At 40.2% G+C, this 21,775-nt stretch overlaps 2 protein-coding genes across 14 annotated transcripts in view; both read right to left on the bottom strand.

Annotated features, from left to right (window-relative positions):
• Positions 1-21,775, bottom strand: part of Nrg1 (neuregulin 1) — a 1,043,775-nt gene that overhangs the window by 97,047 nt on the left and 924,953 nt on the right. For 6 of the 13 annotated variants that reach the window (XM_060381582.1, XM_060381581.1, XM_021639209.2 and 3 more), the window contains exon 1: positions 14,672-15,346. The exons of 6 other annotated variants lie outside the window; for them this stretch is intronic. In XM_060381582.1, the coding sequence (XP_060237565.1) occupies positions 14,672-15,338 (667 nt within the window). In that variant the 5' untranslated portion in view covers positions 15,339-15,346. Of the gene's footprint in view, positions 1-14,671; positions 15,347-21,775 lie in introns of those variants that run through there. One more of the 13 variants, XM_060381591.1, reaches the window with a different exon arrangement.
• LOC132653603 (uncharacterized) lies at positions 15,697-15,882 on the bottom strand. Its single transcript, XM_060381594.1, has one exon. It carries the CDS (start codon positions 15,880-15,882, stop codon positions 15,697-15,699), a length of 186 nt encoding a protein of 61 aa, XP_060237577.1.

Raw genomic sequence — 21,775 nt, forward strand, 5'->3', positions numbered from 1 at the left:
TTTGGAAAAATAGATTATAACTTCACATTTTAAAGGAAACAAATTGCTGTCACACCTGTGTTCACATCATCATTCTTCACAATAATCAAGAAGTGGAAACAACCAAGAGTTTGTTGACGGACAAGTGGATGGAGCAGAGGTACACATGCGATAGAATGGCATTCAGCCTCATAAAGAAGTTTCTCATGGATACTATGCTATGGAGCAACCTAGAGGGTACTATGCTGCTAAAAAAGGGTGGGGAGGAAGGAAGGAAAGAAAGAAAGAGAGACAGAGAGAAAGAGAGAGAGAGAGAGAGAGAGAGAGAGAAAGAAAGAAAGAAAGAAAGAAAGAAAGAAAGAAAGAAAGAAAGAGAAGAAGTTTAGTTGGGGAAGTCATATAATAGGAGACATCTAGTGGAATTAAGTATACAAAATCAAAGCATGGTGACTATCTGGGACTGAAGGGTTGGGGTAAATAGCAAGATATTCAAAAGAACAGTTTCAGACTTGGCAGCTGAAAACATTCTGGGAAGATCTCTTTCGCAGCAATGTGGATGTACTGACCACCACAGTAGCACACCACAAAATAATTGAGATGGAAAATATCATGTTATACATATTTTATCTCAGCTGAAACTGAGCAGCAGGTATCTCATTTGGGGGTCCGCAGTGTTGGTGACTATGCAGCAGTTTCAGGGCAGCTCAGGACAAGGAGGCAAAAATGATATGATAAGGTTGGTTTCCCTCCCCCCCTTTCTCTCTAACTCCAACCCTTGGAAATTATGAGAACACTGCTTCTGTTGACAAGGGTGAGAGCTGAAGGCAGGAGTCAGTTGGTCTCACTGAGTTCTCCTATATTTTACTGCCATTTTCAGATGGAAACATTGGCAATTTCTATGGTAACCTGAAGGCAGAGTGCACAGGGTACAGACTTAAACCCACACAAGCAGTCAGGCCTCTGCCCCAGCTCCAGTGAGTCTGGACACTATGCAAGGAACTGACTTTCACACATCGCTTTAATTACCGGAGGCTATTTCACTATACTTTGAAGATTTTCACTCTAAAAATAATTTGCTAATGATATCAATTTAAGTATCACTACTTTAAATACACACCTAGATGAGAAAATGCTCATTTTTTGAATAGTGATTATTTATATCCAGAGCCACGTATGTATAATAAACTCCAAATATCAACAACTGATGTTTAAAACAGTGCTCGAAGCTATAGCATCTCACTTCATTTACCATCTTTGTAAATCTAAATCCGTGCGCATACAAACACTGATGACATCCTCAGCTTTGTAATAGCACATAGCACTTTTCTTAGAACAAAGTGCATGTCTCACCAAAAGGACATGGATGAAAGAGCTACAAATTGAGAATGGCATTAATAATTGTCTGCCAAAGCTGCATGTAACAGCTGCAATTCAGAAGTCATTTTCTAAACTGAACGCAAGGGATGTACATCTTTAACTATTCTGTGTGTATATAGGAGGTAAAAAATTTGCACTGCTCAGTAGCCTGGAACACACATCCCATGCTGAGACTATAAACTGTAATAGGATAAATACAAACCTAATATGTTATTCCATTTGTAATTCTAATCCCCATATGCATATTAGCAAATAAATTTCTAGCGCCTACTAAAAGGGATATTTTCCCTAAAAGGTTAGGTTCATCAGCAATAGTAAATATCACTGAAAAGTAAATTTAAAATGCCCTTGTAGTCTATGTTTTAGCATTTTCACATTTATATTGTTTGCTTATATGTATTCTTAGTATATAGATATATAGGTATAAATACATATCATTAGTTTATCAAGGGAGGAATGATTTACATCATCTGAATGGTTCTATCGGGAAGAAATATTGCATTTTCCCTGCAAGTTGGGACAGTCATTTCCTATCATAAATCCACTGATTCCATACATTAATAAATAAAAAACCCACTTATACAACCTAATCATACATGTTGAATGAATGCATGATGCTGCCATTCAGAGATCTATTAATTTAATAACCTCTCAGTCATAACGTATGCAAAAGCATTTCCTTCCTTCCACATCAGATTAGTCTGAGGACTCCCATCTTTATGACCTGGCTTACACCTTTGCTTTACTCCCTACTTCCTTTCTCCATTCTTATCATCGCCCAGGCTACCACTTTATCATTAGCATTTTATTAGGTGACTCTCTGTGCTTCTAATGTCCTCTGTGTCATGAAGTTTTAAAGGAAGGAAAACAGCAGTACCTACATCATGGAATTGTGCAAGGATTACATAATGCATGTTAAGCACTGATCACAGGATAACATAGTTAGTCAATGTTATGTGTCCGCAACCAATCCCTGCACACCAACCAAACTAGTCCATTCACTATGCACCCAACAAACTATGCTTGTTTGTTTTGCTTTTGGCCTTTCTCAGCACAATTAATACCCAAAATACCTCAGAAGGACAGGCATGCTTCCAAGGACCACACTGAAACTCCCATCATCGGAGGATGCCGTATTCCATTCCTCATAGTCATCGGTCTTCTTATACTTTAAATGTTTTGAGCAAAATTTTCCATGTTTCCTGCATACCTCCATATTCTAGTGAAGAGCAAGTATGTTATCTCTGAGTGGATTGAGCTGTTAAATGCCAACAACTGGCAGTCTCTGTTACCCTACAATCCCTCCAACCTCAGGGCCTTGTTGACTAGTTCCCATTGCTTGCTAATTATACATGCGGAACCTCAGACCCAATTATTGCACCTTCATGGATTTTAGTTTTCACGAATAAACTAAAATATTCTAACCAGCTTATCCATATGATCGCTATTTTTAAATGTTAATAGTTTTTCCGTGAGATTTCTTAATAAATCCCAGAGACTTCAAAATCACTATTGCTGCTGATAGCACCAATCATCTCTTAATTCACTGAGTTTATCTTGATAATGAGATTTCTGTCCTATGAGAGCAAGATTATTGTGGAATTCAGGGACTCTGTAATTCTTTTCTCCCACAGCTCTGAGAAGCTGTTTCTCATCTTCTGGATTGGCCTACCGCCTCATGGAAGTGAAAGGTCAAAGCAATAAGTTCAGACACACACAGGTGATTGACATATCAGTGTCAATGCACGGTACTTTGCCAGGGAGGGCAGCTTTCTGTATCAGACCGCTTCATCATCTCCCTGACAGGTGGACTGATGCAGTCCCTCTCTGCTCTTCTAATCCCCTAGAACAATGCAGAATTGATGGCAACACAAATCACACAGGGAAAAAAGCAAATTAAAGCAAAGTAGTAACGCTTCCACATCTTTATCAGCAGATCTCAGGAATCCCTGCCCTTTTTTCTTCAAGCCTGACATAGTAATGACAAAGCTTCAAGTTCAAGGAAGTGAAATTAGGTTGTAAAAATGTGTAGTGATAGTAGCTCTTGTCTGGAGAGCACTCCAAGGCAGGAACTAATAGAACTGCTTAATATTCATTAACTAAGTTGATCCTCACAGGCCCATGAATAAAGCACAGTCAACACTATTTATAAATGAGGAAATAAAGACAAAGAGACTTAAATAGCTTGCCCACCAGAAACAGGGCTGAGATTCCAACCCAGACATAAAACTTTAGTCCTTATGCCATGAGATAAATCCTTTGTCGTATAAAGTCCTTTTTGCTTTATGATGATAAATCTTTGTGAGTTTCACTGTTGTTCTTGTTTGTTTGCCTTTCTTTTTTGAAACAGTCTTGTGTAGCTCAGGATGATCTCAAATTTATTATGGAGCCTAGGGTGGCCTTGAACTCCTTTCTGATCCTTTTGTGTCAACTTCCTGGGTGCTGAGATTGCATGTATATGCTCCAAAGCCTGGCTATATGAAGTTTTAAAACTTTACTGCATTCATTTACTTACATGTGTGTGTGTGTGTGTGTGTGTGTGTGTGTGTGTGTGTGCGTGCGCGGGTGTGTGTCACAGTCAGAAAAACTTACAGAAGTTGGTTCTCCCTTTCCACTGTGTGGGTCCTGGGTATTGATTTTGAACTCAGGTCAGCAGGCATGGGGATGTGAATTTTAAAAGAGAAGAGAACAGCACTGGCAAGCCTTGCAAATTATGTTAAAATTTCCAGTTTTGTCTCAGTAAGTTTTGTAATGGGTAGATTCATAGGTTTAAGATATGCCTTCAGTTCATCCTTGGCAATATTTTTTTTATTCATTAAAATATACAAATGGCAGGTCTGTTTCAAATAAAACACTTTATTTGGTACTGTCCAGAGCACAGGAGTGAATTAGTTGTAACTCTGAGTCTTAGCGAATGTTCAATCCAGAAAAAGCTTCAAAAGTCAGCCTTGGGGTTAAGTCCCAATGTAGCTTAGGCAGCAAATAAAGGGGGACTGAGGACAAGGTACCACATCTTATTTAGAAGGTAAAACTCAAGGCTTGAGAAAAATCTGGAAAGGTAGCAATTACTACAAGGAACAAAAAGTTTGTGGTAGAGAAAGAGAATGCGTGAAAGAATCAAAGGAAGAAATAAAATAACATCCAGGGTTGAGTCCCAGCTGGTAGGAATACGTCCATATGGGTGGGAGGTGAAGGACAGCTGGGGTTCTCTAGATAACAAGTCTGGGGTCCTTCTGTGGGAGGACGTCACACACTACAGAAGAATTTATGAGACGATGCGAGTGTTTTCTAAATATTGACTACGAGAGACTCAAAGAATAAAAATGGAATTAAAATAATTTCGACTTTGTGAATCACAAAATTTCACAATCAGCTTCAAAACAAGTCCCATAAAGGACAATGACTAATCCAGTCGTGTTTATGTGTTCAAAGAACAGTAATGCTATGATCAATGTCTAACGATTTGTTACCCTCCAATGAGCATGTGAGAGAGAAGCAACAGAGAATGAAGACATCTGGGAACTCAACTCTGACCTACTAAATCCAAGAACCTTGAGACACAAGGAATTTCTTCTCTCCATCTCATCAGTGGTCACTGATGCCTAAAGAGCAGAGCCTTTCTTAAGGAAAGTTGTATTCTTTTATAAAAGTTAAATCAGCTTAAAATCGGATGGATTAAAACTGTGAAATTCCATAAATATTTGACTCATAAGCCCCATTGAGGTGAACTACAAATTAGAAATATAGAAAATTATTTGATTAGTATATACTATGTCAATGAAAGCACGGAATATATACACTAAAATATCATCTAAATTGTCGAATTCTGTACAATTGCTGGTAAATAGTGTGATATCTTAGGGTTTGTTTCTCTGTACTAAGGGGTTTGGCAAGTACTGCCTTTGGATGGCATAAACCTCTAAATCTTGGTTATGTAATAACCCAACACAAACTCAAAATAGGCAAAGGCCTGAGGTTGCTTAGTAGCAAAGCTAGAATCTTCACTATATATCTGAATGAGATTATAATCTGTCCTCAAAGCATCACAGGATTTAGAATTATAAGGCTTTTCATTTAAAAGCTTGGTAACAACATGCATCATGGATTACTATAATTGCAACCTAAAATAAATTAAATTTCAAGGTGAAAAATCGTTAGCTATACAGAAAAGTCAACAATCTTGAATAGACTGTCTAAACATATGGAAAAACTAAGGTCTTTCAGCTATGATTCCAATCTTTGGCATAAATATTAGACCCAAGGTCCAGTTAAAATTATCAGTTAGGTTCTTGCAACACTGAACTAAGTGCAAAGAGATTTGGATGTCTTTCAGTTGTCAGTTAAGTAAAAAGATAAAAGGACTTTAACTAGTTTGTATTTTTTTTTTCACCTTTTCAGCAATGTGTTGGGTGATTATTTCACAGAAATTTTTTCTCTTTCTTACAAAGATCCAGACCTGCATGTCTCCCAACATGGAATCCAGCTTAAAGGATTGTAGTGAAAGGGAGATCAGAGTTGCAGTGTGAATCATGCCACTAATCACTCTTAGGATTTGCTTTGTAAGCAAAACTTGGCATCATGTAACAATCGATGGCTACCGATTCCTTTTGCTCCCAGAAGAGCCAGCAATTATGACCCAGGAAACTCACGAAGGGATTACAAACAAAAGCTAACAAGCGTTCAGTTCCACTGTCACATCATTTCATTTATTTATGGAGCTTTTATGGCTGTGACTCCAACATATTTCATAACGCAAACGCTTCCTGCTACTTAGCAAAGGAAGGAGCAACATCAAAGTCATCAGGCTAATAGTTGTCCAGTCTGTGGTTAAGGTCTCACGGGCTCTCTCTCTCCCAACACACAGCTACTCTGGGACACTTACTCCACAACCCTGTTACTTTGGGACGCTGGTCTTAGAACAGGGAGAGGGGGAAATGCAGAGACATTTAGGGAGATCCCTGAGGAAGCGATAATGGTGACATATTAGCTCACAGAGGAAAGAGAGAAGCTGCTGGGATGTGAACTATGAAAGAGAGAAGAGGAAAGGAAGAGAGGCAAGCTTGGAAATGAACTGATAACCCACATCTTATACCAATGTCATTGTAGCCTGAGAAATCTAGTGTCAATTTTCTGCCTAACCCTCAAGCTTTCTTGCATCCAATGCTCTCTTGGGTGCTGCTCCCCTCTTCTAAGTGCATTTATGTAAATGTATACATAGTTTAATGTTCACTCACAGGCTGTCAGTTACAGATATTTTGGCACCAGAGAACTGACAGCTAGGAGAAGGCCATCCCAAGAAAAGCAATTCAGCACTTAGGTGTCTACTGCAGAACACGGCAGCATATCAGACCCTGTGTCCTACAGCATGCTTCTGATGAAAATTTTAAAATGCTTCACCCAGAAAAGCATCCCATTCTCTTCCATCATGTTCTGTTTGGGCTATTTGCCATTTGCATTGCACAGTCAGGAAAATGCCAATTCCCAGGTAAACATCTGACCTAGATTATTATCAAATTATTTCTGCCTTGTAACTAGATGCCACACCGCTCCACTATTGATTCACAGTTTAATTTCTGCAATATATCTATCATACTTGAACCAATGAGAATCAGAATGATCAAACCATAAAAGTTTCAATACATTCCTAGTTCTACATTAAAGAACAAATGAAAACACATTTATTATGCTTATTACTGTACAGTTTTATATATGGCAAGCTCTTACAAAATTGCTTCTCTGTGTAAAAAATGGTCAGTGTACTATAAAAATATTATCTTCCTTAGGGCTGAAATCAATAGCCTCCCAAGTAAGATTTCATTTAAGTTTATTACAGTGGAATTCAGTGTCGGGGGTGGGGGGAGAAGGTGGTAGGTTGTGTGTGTGTGTTACAATTATTTTCTTCTATGTCAGATCTTACGTTATTTTTGCTTTTAAAGACCTCTATCTATTTATTGTACATGGGCCCAGGTTTTTTCTTCTTCCACTCTCCTGCCCAAATGTATTAATGAGTAATCTCTTCCCGTACAGCTTAAGTGATATATTCAGTTTTATCCATTAATCATAGAGTCATTTTCTTTTTATTTAAGGACATTTATTACATATATGAATTATTTATAACAATCTGCACAAATATATATTGTATATATTTAAATATTTTAAATTATAATAATGGCTATGTTTGATTTAGTTCATAAAAATGATTCTATGTAAATTGTTATTGCCATGTGTTTGTTAAATGTTAAATATAGCTCACAGGCCTCAAGTTATGTCTTCTGGGATTAGAAAATCTTATTTTGGAATAACAAAGAGAGAGCGCAAGCTCTATTTCTAAAGCAAGGATTCACGCTCTCTCCAGCTAATCTCATCCTTGATTCTCTTGTAAAGACACCTTACCCTTTTTTCCCAGAAATGTTTAAACCCATGACCTCGTGCAGACATAAGTCTGAAATGCAAAGAAAGACCTCATTTGTTTGGATGTAAAAACCAAATTGCCAGGGGTGATTCTTTCAAGGTTACAGCGACTGTTAAGACTAGCCTGGCATTTGCCATCAAGCCTCTCCTGCAGGATTCACGTACTATGCCTCTTCAACCCTTCACCTGCACATAAGGTCAGCTCAAAGGTCCCCAACCACTAAATTTATTCTTAAGGCTTAGACAAGCCATCACTGTCAGCATCACAAGGGATAACATGAGGAAGATAGTCAAACACAGAATAAGAGGAGGCATTTAGCAGGTTTCAAGCCTAGGGGCTGTGGCTCTCCAGTATTCCAGTGACCTCTCTGAGAGCCTCAGTACATAGGCACCGCTCTCACCAGACAGGAAGAAGGACATGCACATTCAGACGATGGCTCTTGCTTGTCGGGAACAGGGACTAGTGGGATTAAGTTTCAAGTTTACCCAGAAGTAAAATAAAATGCCTGAAGAGAAGGGGCTGAAAGATCAGAGCTGTGAGGGATATTAGAGGCCAAACACTTAAGAGCTTGCTTGGCCCACAAATCTGCCTCAAGTGTCTGTCACTGCTCCAGGACTCTCCATGAGGAATTAATTTCTTTCCCAATAACTGATATATATTTTAGCTGGGGTGACTTTGATGGTTTAAAAACAAAACAAAACAAAACAAAAACAATTTCTCTTATATACTAGTCACTGAACGATGCTGTCCAATCTCCAGAGGGCTGTTCAAAAAATCACAGGTGTATAATTTTCTCTGCAGTGAAACAGTAAAAAGCTTTACTAATTAGAATTGAATAAATGAGAAAATAATACTTCATGAATTATAGTGATATTTATTGTTAAATATAATAACTAAAAATAATTGGGGGGAAATCAGAGCGTGCGAATAGGATCCCTCGAGCCTTAGTCTTCCTCACTGACACTAACTGACTATAAAGACCTTGAGCCAGTCACTTCATCATCCCAGTCCTGTGTTTCCCCACTTGAGAATAACTCAGTCTCCAAAACCCTTTCAGCATAACCAATGCCACAAGTACAAGGCACCTTCTGCAGTACTCAAATATAACCTTCATGTACACACACACACACACACACACACACACACGCACATACATAGTCAAAGGTACCACAATAAAGCTTGCAGCAGCTGACTTCATTCAAGTCTAGTCAATCAACCTTCACCCAAATTGTGTATGGAGCTTGGTCTTTATGTGGTTTGAGAGCTCATAAATGATGACCAGATTCTAGCCTTTCTCTGGGCAGTGAAACTTAAAACTCTTGGGAAAATGTTATTACTGTGGATGTTCTCTACAAAGCAAGAGAACGCATAGAAAGTATGAGCAGAATATTAAAATGAAAACATTTACAGCTGTGAGCTCACTAGAATCAGAAACTAACACTACAACTTTTATATACTAGAAGAATTGTATATATATATATATATATATATATATATATATATATATATATACACACTCTCTATCTCTAGAGACTGCTCTGCTTAGAGGGCTTGATTAAACTGTGCCACTCTGGCCAAACATCACTTTCCTCAGGCCTGTGGGTAGTTGAGGTGGGATAAGCACCTTTATATCATAAAGGATATTCTTACACAGATGGTCAGTTTTAGCATATGGTGGGGGAAAGACATATGCCAGGAAGGAAAAGAGTTAAATGGAGGACAAGAGAGGAAATGTTGGCATGAGATAGTATGTGTATGTATGCATGTGCACATATATATAGTCTATATATCTACAGATGTGTTCCAAACTGAGTTCTTCCATTCCACCAGAGCTTAAGATCCGTGAAGGCCACGATGCCCATTGCCATCCAGCAAGTTTTCATTGCCAGCCTGGCAGTCTAGACGAGTGCAGGGGCAATAATATGCTGTATACTTAACATGCTCATGCTGAAGAAGGAAGAGGAAGAAATCTTAGAGAAAACCTGTAACACTGAACAGAGTGAAAATAGAAAAAAAAAAGTGAGCATAGAACTAGATGTGGTATACTTTATGGTTTACTGGAAAGTTACTAAGGCTCAATGAACAAGAGTTATAGCCTAAGTTTCCAGGAGCTTCCAGACAGCCATTAACTTTTTAATACATGGATTATTCAATCTTTGCAATCTCTTCCTTCCTGCTTTGAAGGGATACCACATTGAAGTGTTGTTAAAAGGAAGGGGAACAGAAAAAGAACTCAGGTGCCTGTCTTAGGACATAATCATTTTCTGGAAATGCATAAACATGGTATACAGATAAAATGATATTGCTGAGTCAGTGGAGAAGCCTCCATCCATCACAGAAAAGGAAAAGAAGAGAGATGAAGGAGAGGAAAAGAAGCTTAAGTTGACTGTTCCAGGAAGAAACATGCGTATGCTTTTATTAGCTACAGACTAGTTTTAAATGCCATTCAGTATTAAAATAAAATAAAGTGGTACATGAAAGGATAGGTAAAGATATTTAAAATTCAGCAAGATATGATATATAAAATCAAATTGCATGGGCATAACAATTGGACAGATTCAAAACATAGTTGGAAAAGTAGGAGGGAAAAAAGATTGTTCTGTGTATCACAAAGGAATATGGAGGAAATCTCAGAAGTGGGACAATCAAGGAAGAGGTAAGCCACACGGCCATCTGCTACATGTTAGAAAACAGCTCACCCTGGGCAACTCGAGCTGTTTCCATCAGCAAGCACAACACCGTATTGATGATCCAGCACAGAGGGAAAAGACTACCCTGCTAGAAAATTCAATAAAAGCAGAACAGGAAGATGAGAGCAAAATTCAATTTTAGTCATATGATTCTTACATGCTTGACAAGTGGATCTGGTTGAAGTACCTGCTTAATTGTTAGTTGAATGCCACTTAAAACACTAGAGTTAGTTTCCAGCTAAAGCCTTAAGCAGAGAGATGAGAGGCGGAAATACTGGTGATTGTGGACTCCTGTGTGTGTGTGTGTGTGTGTGTGTGCACATATGGTCATACGTGTATGAACTTGCTTAAATCCAGAAGTACAGGATACTGTAATGTTATTGTTTTAGATGTCCCTGGATACTTCAGGTTAGTCAATTGGAGTAAAGGGATTCATTCATCATTTTAATCATTTGGCTCAAACTGTAGTTATTTGTCAGCCTCTTGCAATTCTTACTGTCTTCCAATTTAAACAAGGGAGGGTTAAGTTTGAGAGAAGTTACTAGAGGTTTGCTGTTCCAAAAATACCTTCCAGTCATCCAGAGAGAGGAGAAGAATCTACTCGAATTAAAAATGGAAGGGGCTTTGAAATCGAGGGAAAAGACTAGCTGGGATATTCAACTCATCATGCTGATCTCCTACAGATGGCAGGGTTCAAACTATCGCTGTGGCAACAACCTGTCAAGCAACCAGTGAAGACTTCAGAAAAAGCAAAACAAATTTGGCCTGAGATAAAAATACCCATCTACTCTTGCCTCCAAGAGTCTGCTTTCAAGTAGGGTCTAACATCCAAAAGCAATTTCTTTCAAGATGGTACCACAGTTTCCTGGCTAAAAGCTAATTAATCAGCTCTTTCTCTAGCCACAGAAGCATCTGACTTCCCCAAAGCCACTTCTATTCATATAAATGGAAGACAGAAAAAGTATTAAAGCTTAGATAAAGGAAAAAGTTAATGGCTTGGATTGTGGATATAATAGAAGATATATCTAGCACACATGAGGCCTTGGGTTTGTACTATAGCAAATAGAGGCAAAATAGTTTTAAGTATTGTATGACTTATAAAAACCATAAGCTTAATATGACAATATAACCATAGTGATGATAGAAAAAAAAAACCTCAGAGTAAAAAATATAAGTATGGATGTCTTCACTCCAATTTTGTATTCAATTTCTTAAAGTCTGGATGGGTACTTAGCATACCAAACCACACACATACAGACAATTGTATTACCTTATTAATAATACTCATTTTTAGAACGCTAACATAAACACCGTAAGTTCAGGCAATTAAAAGCAAATGCATGTTATGACTTTCATTCTACCAAAGATAGAGAATTCGTTCAGAGTCCTTGAAGAAGGGAATAATTTTAGCATTTATAAAATAAAATCTCATGACAGGGCATGCAATTTGGCTTGTGACTAAGAGAGCAGACAGAAAGGCAATGTCTGCCTGTCTTCCACTCTCTCAGGCTCCAGGATGAAGAAGAATCAATTAGCCCTTCACAGACAATGACCTTGAAGGCTATAGCTCTGTGCCTGAGATGCTGAATGTGCTGATGAGACAGAAGGAAATCTAGGAAGGGAGGGTGCAGTCCTGAAGGCATGGCAAAGAGTGTTTCAGAGATGATTTTGTCGCTTGAAAACCGAAGCCAAGATGGCATAGCCCATGTCAAACCTTGCATCATGAGAGAAAGCCCAGTTCTTTCTACAGCTAAACTGAACGTTCTTGATTGACACGGATGAGAAAGCATGCAAGGTGATGGCACCATTCTAAGCATTGTCTTCTCCTTTTACTTAATGAAGATGCCTTTCTAAAGAACAGAAAAGCAACCAATTACAAGTCTGCAAACCAGCATTCCTGCACCTTGCCTCACAGATGTTGAGTCTTGCTTTTTGAGCTCCTAAGTCCAGAAAGTTACATTTTTCACATAGAGAACCCTGCAGGTCTAAAGCTTTAACCAACTCTCCCCCCCACCCCCGCAACTTTTCAAGAGAATACTGCTTCCCAGACGTTATGTCTGTCCGGACACATTTGAGAATGCTGCAGCTGCGTTCAGGCCAGAGCTGGCCTCTGTGAGGCTTTTAGGCAGCAGTAAATCTTCCCTACTTATTGCTAATGCCATAAAATCAATGCCCTGGCTAGGAAAAAAAAAAAAGATGGAGGGGAAGGAGGAGAAGAGGGGGAGGGAGAGAGGGGAGAGAAAAAGAGGGTTGGAAAAAGGAAAGTGAGAGGGGAGGGAAAGGGCGAGGGATGAGGGAGAGGGAAGAGGGAGAAAGAGTGAGGGAGAGAGAGAGGAATATACACTATATAAAACACTTAGAAGAACTTCCCTTCAAAACCAATTTCTCAAAAGTTCCCAAGTCCTTTCTAATTGGTTCCTAGATCAGGAACCTGCGCTGTGTGTTTCTTTGTCTGTTCATCAGATGTCAAAATTACAGTTTGGCTAGAGTTTTTCAAAGAGCTACCTTAATTTTTCTGGGCACTTCAACCTCTGCCAGCACATTTTTAACTGACGCTTTCAGTTGAAAACAATAAAGACAAAGAAGTAACCTTGTCTGCATGACAAGTTCTGCCTCTCTCTGCAGGATCCGCACTTGCTTTTTATAGCCTGTCATTTCATCTGGGTATTATTTTCCGGTCACTTTGCCAGGTGGGAAGAGGCAGCAAAGGCAGAGAGTCTGTCAGATCTTTAATGATGCTTCAGGGATTTGATGAAGATGCAAAGCAGCGCCTACATACAGGAGGCTCTCCTAATTACACCTGAAAAAGCAAGCATCCTTTCAAAGCCTTTGCACTGAAGTTGGAACCTGTCAAAAAGATCCCAACTCACCATCACGGATCAAGTGTTTTTTCCTGCATTTCCTAGCACACTGCACAACTTCATTCTGAACAGGGCTGTCTGGAGGAGGTCTTGTTTATTCTTCCTTACCATCTAGAGGGAGAACTGAATGGGTGCTTTAACACAGACTCTCTTCCTTCAGCTGCTTTACCACTCAAGTGTTTTAAACGAATTGTTGAGAATAAAATAATTCTCACCTCTTATTTTTTTCTACTAAGTAATTCATCAATGGTTAAAAAAAAAAGAAAGAAAGAAAAGAAAAAAAAAGCACACACACCAAAAAAACACATTTATTTAACTGTTGTAACCAGAAAAGCTCATTTGGAACAATCTGGCTAGTCATGGTGTCACAGCAGTCAACTTTCTGTCATAAAGCTAACCTTTATGACCTCTGTACACACCAGTGTTTCATTCTGTATTGTTTTATTAGCATGGAGTCTTTTCTCATGAAAGTTATAAAAGCAGACTGTGGCAACGCAATAGCTTAAATGACACACACACATACAAAAAAAGAAAGAAAGAAAGAAAGGAAAGAAAGAAAGAAAGAAAGAAAGAAAGAAAGAAAGAAAGAAAGAAAGAAAGAAAAAGAAAGAAAGAAAAGTACCTTGTTAATGGTCCTAGAAGTTTTTAATGACTGGCAAGGAATCTATTTAAATATTTGATTACAGAAGACAAAATTAATTACGGAAAAATCCCTCTGTGGAGAATTAAAGTCTGTTCTTGAACAAAATAAATATGCCTCTGGTAACTGCACAGTAACCAAAAATATGACCTGTGCAGTTCAGCAGTGCTCTGAGAACTTGCTGCAGTATCAGGATCAAACAATGAAAACTCAGAAGTGTGGAGATGTGACAAAAAGGCTGGAGAAAGAGCTGGAGAAACATGACAGGCAGCTTGGGGATACAGGGAGACCTAGTAAGAAGGAGAAGGACAAAAGAAACTCTACAAAGCAGGGGAGGGATCCCAAACAATACTTATTGGTATAGAGAAGGTACATGCCCATTAAAATATGAAAGACCATCAGGCATTCACTTATAAAGGTGTTGCAAAGAAATAGAATTTAACTTAAATCCAAAGCATGACCTGAACATGCTTAGTTTACAACCTCAGACTTAACAGTCTGGCTATATGGAAGGGCTGTTAAAAAAAAAAAAAAAACTGATTCATCCTATGGGTTTATATGATTTTTCCCCTATGTCACATGATTCATCAAATAAAACCTCCCAGTTAAAAAGACAAGAGCAAAGGACATAGACCTCTAGAGAAAACCTGGAAGCGCCCACCCACCCTTTCTTTTAACCACCACCATCATCTCTCTTTTGCTCTCTACTTACAAAGTTTGGGAGCAGTTTGGAGATTAGTTTCTGTTGTTTGTGGCTGAGTTGCTGACTTGGGCGTTCTCACCTCAGGGGTCCGAGCTGGAGAAGGGAAGGGTTGTGCAGTAGAGAGTAAGGGAGGAAAGTCTGGCAGCCGATTCTTCCGGGTCGGTACTGCTGAAGGTTCAGAGGCCACAGCAACATTGCCAACTTGTACTGTAATATGAGCCTCAGGGTCAGACTGAGCCCTAGAGACAGGTGAAGTGGATGCCTCAGATGATACCAAAACAGCTGAGGCAGCAGTTGGATCCAGAGAAATAACAGGGTCCTGGCCTAACCCCCCAGGGTCAAGGTGGGTAGGAGAGTCGTATTCAAATATCTTGTCCACAAATACCCACTTTAGGCCAGCAATGCAGAGGCAGAGGCTGACTAGGCAAGCCAGAATGGGGACAATGCAGATCTTCTCTGAGTTGAGGCACCCCCTCAGGCGCTCAGCTTCCAGGCACACACAGCAGGGCACTGCCAGGCCCAGGAGTCCAGGGCTTCTCCCGTCTTCAGTGTGGGTATCTGGCATGTGCTCCCCTGATGGGAGCCCATCGAGAGACGGGTCTGCACTCAGCTGAGTGGAGGGGCTGGAGGACCTCCCAGCAGCTAACTCAGACATGTCTGGGGAATAAATCTCCATCGGCTCACCTCCAGAAGGCCTGGCCTCTCTCACAGTGCGTTACCATGCAGAGCCCCCCCCCAACCAAATGAGACAGCATCTTGGAAGGGGAAATCGATAAGGCACCCAAGTCCAAGGCCATTATCCAAAGTAAGAGAGCTCAGGAGGAAGCAAGAAAAAGAAGTTAAAAAAAAAAAAAAAGAAAAAAGAAAAAGAAAAAGAAAGGGCTTCTAGCAACTATGAAATAGAAGTGTACCGAAATATCTTGAGCTGTTGTTTCTGGGACACTTTTCCAGTTCTTTCAAATGCTTTTCCAAACCATCCTGGTTGGTCAAGAAGGCAGGGGACCAAAATAGGAAGGCAGCCGATGCCTAGCTGATTAAGTAAACCAGTATCCCAAACTGAAAGGCATGTTTCTCACCTCAAGCGTCTGAAGCTGGTGTCTGCTTAGAGGAAGAAAACAACTGTCATGCAGGAGAAGTAAAAGCAAAAGCAAGACCAGAGGCGGCGGCGGCAGCAGCAGCGGCGGTGGCAGGAGAGGCAGCAGCGACAGTAGCAACAGCATCCTGTCGTGTTTCAGCAACGGCTGAAAGAGGCTGAATCATTACAGAGCAGCAGGTGCCTGCCCTCTGAGCATCACTGCAAACAGTACCATTGCACAAGGATGCAAGGGCAGCCGGAGCCAGGAGGGGCGGTGACTCCCTTCCCCGCCCTGCCTCCACCCCCACCCCAGCCACTCCTCTTTGTCCTTCTTGCGCTCAGTCACTTTTTTCCTCTGCAGTCTTCCTTCTTCATAGCTTCTTTCTCTTCCTCCCTCGTCCTCATCCTAAATATATATATTCTCACTCCCTCCTCTCTCTCTCTCTCTCTCTCTCTCTCTCTCTCCCTCTCTTCCCTCCCCCCCCACCGCCCCGACCCCACTCCACTGCAGGCTAGTCTCTAATGAGTACAGTACTCCCAGCAACAAGGTCCGCCAGTGAGTTCCTATTTTATCCAATTAAAAAGAATAAAGGCCATCAGAGAAAAAGAGAAGCAGCCAGGCACCAGTTAAACTGGGTCTCCCCCTGGCCCCCACCCTGTTTCTTTTTATTTCCCTCTACTAAAGCAGGCCCCAGCCTCCCACCCCGCACTCCACCTCGCTTGCTTGCTTGCTTTTAGTCTTGCTGGCTGCCTTTCCTTCACCCACTGTGGGGTCAGAAAAAAAGCCAGGGATGATGCTAGCGATCTAACAAAGCTTGGAGGGGGGGGGAGGACCTTCTGGGTTAGACCTGAGGCTTGGCAAAGTCTGACTTCTGACTCCTCCCCAGAGAGGTAAGCTTTTCAACAGCAATTTCTTCCTGCCTGCTGCTGGGAGAGAGCATTCCCTTCCCTAGCCAGCCCTCTAACAAGTTTTGTTCACTAACTGGACTCTTATTACCTGATCCGCAAGCCGCAGTTAGAACACTGTTTGCTAACCATGGACAGCTCTGCCTTTGCCCTCTCTTTGAGGCTGAAGACTTTGCGCAATGCCCAGCGCGAAACGCTGAGGGCATGCTGGGGCAGGGTGGGGTGTGGGAATGTGAGGAAAGGGGGAAAGCCCATGTCTTTCTGTCCTTCGCATTTTCAATCCCCTTATTTCATCCAGAGCAGACTAGAATAACATCAAAGTGTGAGGAGCAATGAGCTCTCTCTCTACCGCTTCATTTTCAAATCAGCCTTTCATGTTGTCTCCACACTGCAGAGGGAGGAGGCTTGAATTCCCTGGGCACTGTAACATACACCACAAGTCCTCAGCTAGAATCGCACTCCAAGTGCTGAGAGGCGTCTGTAAGAGCATGCCTTCTGGACATTAGCTTTCATTAGCTTTAATTTACAAATAACTTCTATGCTGATTTTGTGTGTGTTTGTGTTTGTTTGGTTTTGCTCTGTTTGGAAATGGTCCTTGAAAGACTGGGAGAAATGGAAGAGACTCTCCTTCCAAAGGAGAGAGCACAGGCTGCGGGGGGGTGGGGGGGCATTCTGTGGTATGTCAGTGCATGCTCTGTGTATCTGAGCATTTATGCCACACTTTACTGAGCCTAGGCATCCAAATGGTTTCCAAGGAACCATTCTATTCATCTATGTCAATTGGGGGGTGGGGTATCATAAAAAGTGCTCTAAATCTATACTACAGAACCATCATACACAGTCCCAGGGCAATGAGATGTGATGCTCAAGTCTTAAGAAAATCTGCACTATTCACACTTTATTTCATGCAGCGTGATTCTGCTGCTGTGAAATATATTTAGGCCATTTCACATGCCAGGAGGTAAGAATATTATCATTTCCTTCCAGATGAAATTATTCCACAATTATGAATGAGTCGACGCATCTTAAACTGTGTTTGTAGTCCAATCACTAACAACAGCAAAAGCCCGGTCTAATTTGCATAACTGTAACCAAGATTAGGACAAGCTCCCAGGCAAACATGAGTCAGTGGCAATTCACCTCTACACAGCCTGCATGTGTGCACTCCAGTGACCAGTGACCAGTATTCTGAAGTTGTTCCTGATTGTTTTCTGGCTTAATCTAGTTGGTTTGAAAGAAACGAGAGTTTTCTTAACTGAGATTCTAGTGATGGACATGAAATTTTATAGTGCAAGAGATCCCTACTAAAGCACTTAATATCAATAGTCACTTATTATCAGTATTCATGTAAATATTCAAATAGAAATAGTGACTTGATATCCTCAATTATTACAGTTCCTTCAAGGATTACCATTTCTAATTACACTTAATGCTTTCAAACCTTACATTCAAGTACTGAATGGGAGTTATCCATAGCCAAGGTCATTTAAATTTCAAAGGCTGGATGGAATCAGGTATCTCCCAGCCTGAAAGGTGTGAGGGAACACCAAGGACATAACCCACAGCTCTGAAAAGGTGTTATATCGCTCATACCAATAGCAATTACCTGCCTTGCCTGAGTTACAGAAAAGGTCACTGGCTCATTCTCTAGTCCTCATATTAACCTTAATCACAGGAAGGGCTGCTGCTGATTCTCCAGTTGTCTTATTAAAATGCTTGTCACTTACAAAGAAAAGGATCATGTTACACACAAACTAGAACAAAACACCGAAGATGGAGCAGACTCCTAAGACCTCCACAACTATTCTTTGGCTCAGATTGCACAAATCTGATGTTAGGATGTATGTTTCCTCCTTGGATGTACATTTTGTGAATTTTGTGGCTCCTTGCTCCCATCAGCTTGTAGAAATCCAGTTTCCTATAAAACTCTTTTGATTTGTTTTTCTATTAAATTAGAAAATGAGTGGAATTGGGAAAGGAAGGACAGCAGTGAAGAATAAAAGGAATTTCTAAATTACTTCTCTCCTTCCCTGCAGAACAAGCGTAAGCTGCTGCCTTCAGCCCTCCATCAAATCCTCTGCAGCAGTAAAAGTGTGAGGAAGCCAGTGAGCGTGGGGCTATGACTGGAGCCTTCCTAGGATCCAACACATGTGTTTATAGGGAGCACTTCAAGGGCATGCCATTGTTAACCCTGTAAAGCCCATCTTAATGAAACCCAGGAACATATATTCCCATGTGCTCTTAGAAACATGAAATGAGATGAAATCTTACTGCTTTCTAAAACCCTATAATTACTACCTCCTTTGTAACAATAAAAGCTGTGTTTATTGAGCTTATTATTATAGTTCCACCTATGTGTCAGGAATTCTTAAGATCATAATATACATTATGTCTCATGTTCTCTCAGCCTTTAATGTCCATCCACCTTGAAAATATAGAGACAGGCAACCCAGGTAAGGTAGCCAGGAAATAATAATTAAACAATAGGGCTAAGATTTTAAGGAAGTGGGACTCATGCTGTTTCTACTGAGAAAACAAAACAATACTTTTAAAATATATATATAATACCTATTATGTATTTTTATATATTAGTTCAATGGGAGAATAAAGTAGCTAGAATATACAATTACGAATAAAACAGACTTTAAGAAAACCTTAAGACATCTAGTTTCTAAAATAAAAGCCTTCTTAAGTATTGCCAAGTGACTTTCAAAAATTAGTTACAAGGATTAGACATAACAATTCAAGGATTATCTATTTATAGTTTAAAGGAAACGAGGTCTTCCAAGGCCTCAGTTTCAGAACTCTTCTGGGGAAGATATATCAATTATGTACTGCTGTGAAGCCAACTGTCTTGAGCTAGCTTTACAACAGCCACCACTAGGCTGCAGGCTCACTGGGCTCAGCTGGGTGGTTCTTGTGCTGTTTGACCCCAGCTGGGGCCACAATCAGCTCAAGGCACAAGGAGGCTGAGGCATTCAAGGTGGCTCACACGTGAAACCAGACATCAGCTGGGAGCACACTGGATGTCAAATGGCATAGCAGCACGGGGCTTCTCCACATGGCTTGAGTTTCTCCCAGCATGGTCGTTGTTGATGAGAACTGTCTATTCCCAGAGACAGGAAGCTACCCCTCTTGTTGTGGGAGCTGCATAGGCTATTATCACTGTTCTTAATTGTTAAGTAGTCATGGTGCCAGCCCAGATTCAGAGCGGTGGTAATAAATCTTAGAGGAGAGCAACTGCTTCAGGTATGAAAGAGAGAGAAACTAAGGCAGGGTCAAGAGGAGTCACAGAATTCAAGATGGATTTGGGTGCACCAAGTCCAGCATGCAAGCATTTCTGATCCGCTTTTCTGGTACTCTAGCTTCCTTCTCAGCCAGCATCAGTGAAGAAAATATCCCACCACTTTATCAGAGAAAATGTTTAGGGCTGGAAATGTAGCTCAGTGGGAGGGTACTTGCCTCACGTGCACATGACCCCAGTTTAATCACCGCAACTAAAACCAAGGACCGACGATATATAATTTTTTTAATCATCAAATGGTAAATACCACTGTTAATTCAGTACAAATAAAGCTATTTATTTCTGCATTAATTTTGTTTCTTTTCTTATCAGAAGTGAGTGTACTAGCTTCAGGAGATGAAAGGGGATGACAAATGTCATTTTGCTTTTGACCATATAACCCAAACTTACTTTTTTTCCCATTTGAAAAAGTTTACTAAAACTTCTAAATTTTACAGCTTCACAAAAAGAGAGAAATTACTTCATGTATATTATAGGATGGTGATGACAAAAACATTACTTTGAGATAATTACATATGTAAGTTTTAAATCACACGTTTACTTGTTAACAAAATGAGGAACCACTGGGTTTACAAGAAAGCTCATGGTCCCAAGAGCAGCTCTAGACACTGGCTGCTTTATTAGAACACAAATACCCAAAAGGGCTTGTCAGACTAGAACACCCCTAGGTCTACATGGGGCTTCTCATGCTTTTCCAAATCATAGGGCTTTATTATTTATTTTTCCTTTTGTGACACTCTCTCCTTGTGTAGCCCAGGCTCACCTAAAACTTACCATATATCCCAGTGTGATTCCAAACTCAGAGAAGTCCTCCTGCCCCAGCTTCGAAAGATCAGGGATTATAGGCATGTACCACCATAACTGGCTTCCAATCCAGTTTCTTAACTATATCACTTTGTGGACATGTGTGTAGCCACATGTTATTATTCAACTGTATCATGCACACAGGGGCAAAAGAAAGTAATTTCCTGGAAGGTGAATTGTGATCTACTCAACATCTATATTTCGTTTCACTTTTAGTTCTGATTGAGACTGATTAGACCTAACTTCTACAAATATACTGGCAGGCATTTAATATCCCTCTGTCTGTCTAAACTGTCCCATTTTTACCCTCCCATTCTTTCTAGTCTTTAATATCCAAATCACACACTTCTTCATAATTTTTTCTAATTGTTCCAAAATGTCTTAAGTGAGCTGAGCTGGTGACTCTCAGCCATCATAATCCTCCCAAAGTCAATAGAAGACTTAGACAAATGTGTATACAGTTCTTTTTCCAGTCATTCTCTCTCCCAAGGGAAAAGACCCCGGATGATGCAAGCAAAACCTGCATGCTATTTATGATCCTTCCCAGGGCAGATGAGGGCTGACAGAAAGCCATTTCCTCTCTGGGGCAGGGATGCTGTGCCCACTTGGATCAGAAATTAAGACACCATGCTTTACTCTTTCATATCCACTGGAATGATCTTGGACAAAAGAATTTTACTTAAATTTTAAAAAATCATTTTGTGAGATGCTGCATCACCATCATATTGAGTGCCTGTAGTTCTCTGTGCTCAACTGGAAACATGATGATCAATTTGCTCTGGCACATTTTGTCCTTCGTATGCAATTCAAATAGACAGCCTGGAATGTAAAGTCACTTGGAAAATTCTTTTTGTTATATATGATAGTCACAATAAAGTTCACTTTCATTGCATCCCCCATAAATGAAGTGTGTGGTTAAATACAAACCCACTTCCACAGGTTGGAAATTTTCAGTTTTGCTGTTTTAAGTGAAACATAATTGTACATACTTATGTAGTACGTTGAGATGATTCAAACCACATAT

This window comes from Meriones unguiculatus, chromosome 4, assembly GCF_030254825.1.
Source record: "Meriones unguiculatus strain TT.TT164.6M chromosome 4, Bangor_MerUng_6.1, whole genome shotgun sequence".
NCBI classification, from domain to species: Eukaryota; Metazoa; Chordata; class Mammalia; order Rodentia; family Muridae; genus Meriones; species Meriones unguiculatus.

What these genes read in the sequence shown, in the direction of transcription:
- LOC132653603 (XM_060381594.1), bottom strand. Translation starts at nt 15,882, where the DNA reads ATGCTGTTGCTACTGTCGCTGCTGCCTCTCCTGCCACCGCCGCTGCTG.